The sequence below is a fragment of the Montipora foliosa genome, chromosome 6, assembly GCF_036669935.1.
Source record: "Montipora foliosa isolate CH-2021 chromosome 6, ASM3666993v2, whole genome shotgun sequence".
Classification (NCBI taxonomy): domain Eukaryota; kingdom Metazoa; phylum Cnidaria; class Anthozoa; order Scleractinia; family Acroporidae; genus Montipora; species Montipora foliosa.
In genome coordinates, this window is record NC_090874.1 from 16,780,775 (window position 1) to 16,783,878 (window position 3,104).

Below are 3,104 nucleotides of genomic sequence, written 5' to 3' on the forward strand. Positions count from 1 at the left end.
AAACCTTAGGAATCCTCCTTTCTGCACATTACAGTAACTTTTTGTACCCGGTGGCAACAAACTTTCCACATTAAAAATTGCGCAAAAAACTCACCTGTTTCGCAGCTCTTTTCCCACGAAATAAAATTTTCCAGGAGCAAATTTTCCGAGGATGCTGGTTGGATTGGACTTTCAAACGACTTACACAACATAGACGTTTTCTAAGAATACATTCCACTTGAAACTGGCGTCAAAACTAGCCTTGATCGCACTAAAAAGAACGGAAACCAACAAGCTACCGATTCTCAAACGGCAGCCATTTTTCTGTTCTTCTCGGGAGTGCTTTTTTCACGAGAGCCAGTAATAGTCCCGGAAACGCGTCACGTGCCATATCGCGCGACTCATGCGCAGACATTTTTCGCCAGTGAAGGGACAAACGATTTCAACATCGCTGTTCAACAAAATCGAACGGATCTTGAAGCAAATGCTGAAGCCATTTCCCCCCGGGCTTTTAATAAGATGTGTAATTAATTATTACTACAAACAATGGGAAAGAGAAAAATAAGTATTTCTACTAGTACACTCTTTTTTTATAAGAACGTTTTGCCTAAGGTTAACCAAAATATTAAGAACATACCCAATGCTGAGAGTCTCTATTTTTCTCATTTGTTTTTTTTCTTTGCTTTTGTGAGTATAAATAAAGGTAAAAGAACTGTAAGACTGTAGTCTAACAGGATAGTTAATTTAAATCCTTGGGGGCGTCTTTCAATATTAACAATACGATTTTCTTGGTTGCATGATACCTGAATAACAACTCAGTTTGTAGTCGAACTAAGTATAACACATGACATTAAAAACATGTTAAGAACGGTTTACGCCAAAATCACAAAACAGTAAGTTAGAGCGTTCAGCCTCATGCAGCCCCAAAATTAGACGTTCTTAGAAAGAGTGTTTATATTAAAATGAAATATTCCACCTGAAAATTTTCTTTGCTATAATTTTGTCTTACGAGGAAGCAAAGTACTTTCTTTGAGATTATGTATTTCTTGTGGAAAATTCTTCTCCTCTTCTGTTGTTAATTCCTTGTTGATGTCCTTTTTCCTGGCAAATCATATCCGGAGTTGTCACCTGTCTGCCATGTTAATTAAGAATGCGCAATTAATGTATTGCACTCCAAAGACGATTTTCATGATAAATATGTTATGTACGATGTGATGCCATGAATAGATAAACGCACTAAGCAATCCATTTGTAAGTTTTAAATAACGAGTCCTAAATATGCTTGAGAGACTTAGTTCAAGTATCACTTCCACGCCGGGAGACAGTATTTTTTAGCCAGTATAATTATATAGGCTTCCCTTTTTCATTAACCGCTGTTTTCTTTATCTTTCTTGAAAATGCGAAAACAGAAAGCGGATCTGTTTGCTCCGGCGATTGACTCACCTTTCAAATGTCAACGTTTGCAACAAAAAAGGTGTCTTAAAGCTCAAGAAAGACACTCGCGCTCTACAGTTTTAAGTGCTTGTTTAATTTCTTGATGACCGGAGCCAGGACAATTCATGATCAAAAAGTGAAGATCTGTTTTTGAGACGCTGCCGAATAAATGAGAGCAGTGCTAACCCTCAGAGGATTATTTTATGAAAATTGCTTTTCAAATTTGAGCAAAGGCTCAAGTTTAACCGAAGCGACGTCGGTTTTCGAGTATTGCATTTGACTGGACTTCTTTGCATAACCTAACACAGTCTATGTACATTGTAATTGATGAAGCCATGTTTGTGAGAAGTATTGGTTTGTAATCGATACCTGCACAGAGTATTTGAAACCTGTAAACAAACGTGATCTCTTACCAATGCCCAGACACATATTCCCGCCACAATAGACAGCAAAAGTGTTAACACAACGATCGGCCAACAGCTGCGAAGAGCGGCGCTCCAGTTTTGAATTCCTCTGCTGATGGAGTCTTGACTTCTTATAAGAACGATGCCGGGAGATTCGAAAAGCTTTAGATAGGGGAAATAATTTTTGTATTCCTTATCATCGTCGCTTTGGACTGGAAATATAATGTGAACTTCATCCTTCATGATGGCTTTGTGCAACTCTAACTTATCATGCACAGGATGGTGTTGATAACTGACAACAGTTTCGTTTTCTTCGTGTGCGGCGCAGCATATGTTAAGACCAAGTTTCAAAATGTAGGGCAAAATGCCGTCTATTTGATAAACGGTTCCATTGCCTTCACGAGTCTGATTTTTAATTGATGTCAGATTCCACGTAACAAATGGGGGAAGTAACATACAGGAGGCAAAGAGGTTTTCGGGGCAATGCGGAACAGTGCGATCGGAACTACGTGAATCGTCCTCAGAGTCTGAGCTTGCCAGCTTTTTTTCAAGAACCTCCACTAAAAAATTGCGAGAAACTGGATCTTCCTTCGAAATGCTAAAAGCGTTGACAGTGAAGACAAATACCCAAGACAATGTGATCAACATTTTGTGCCGTTCCGCGCCTCCAGCAGATGCAAAGGTGTCGGTTTGCGCGAACCTCCTTGGGACGAAGTCATTAATTATTGATAAAAGGAAGTGTTAAATTTGATAACTTCAACTTATCTGTGACGTCAACAATTTGATTAGGTTCCATTTTGTCCTTATCCATATGATGATTGACCGCAGCTCGCAACAGGAACGACAGATGTCGGTGCACATGATTACCCCTTTTGAAGAATGTTATTTCCTTTTCTTTGGCATAATATTCATTTAAATGTTAGTACTTGTGAATCTGGATTTATTATTTTGGTCGAGTTCTTAATCAGTTCAGAAAGTCTAAACGCCAATTATTTCTATATCTATGAGTAAAACGAGAATAAACACTAATCGGACAATGAGTTCGGTTTTTTTATTTAACTCTCTTTTAATATTATGCATATAGGTACTTGCTCTAAAATTTATTCAGGAAAACAGGTGGTGCAATTAAATGCATGGAGTGCTATCTAACGCGAAGGGCTTTCATGACTTTTTCCCTCCAAAATGCAATCAGAATGAAAACGACCGCGGTCTTAAACTCTAGCCCTTGCTCGCCAAAAGAACAGGGAGATCAGGGGAAATAGAAAGGCCGGAATTTGTAAGTCAGTT

At 38.6% G+C, this 3,104-nt stretch overlaps 1 protein-coding gene across 1 annotated transcript in view; it reads right to left on the bottom strand.

Moving 5' to 3' along the window:
• The window catches only part of LOC138006852 (uncharacterized), a 42,522-nt gene extending 39,694 nt beyond the window's left edge, over positions 1–2,828 (bottom strand). The window contains exon 1 of the mRNA XM_068853450.1: positions 1,827–2,828. Coding sequence (XP_068709551.1) covers positions 1,827–2,465 — 639 coding nt within the window. The 5' untranslated portion in view covers positions 2,466–2,828. The remainder of the gene's footprint in view (positions 1–1,826) is intronic.
• Positions 2,829–3,104: the final 276 nt, after the last annotated feature.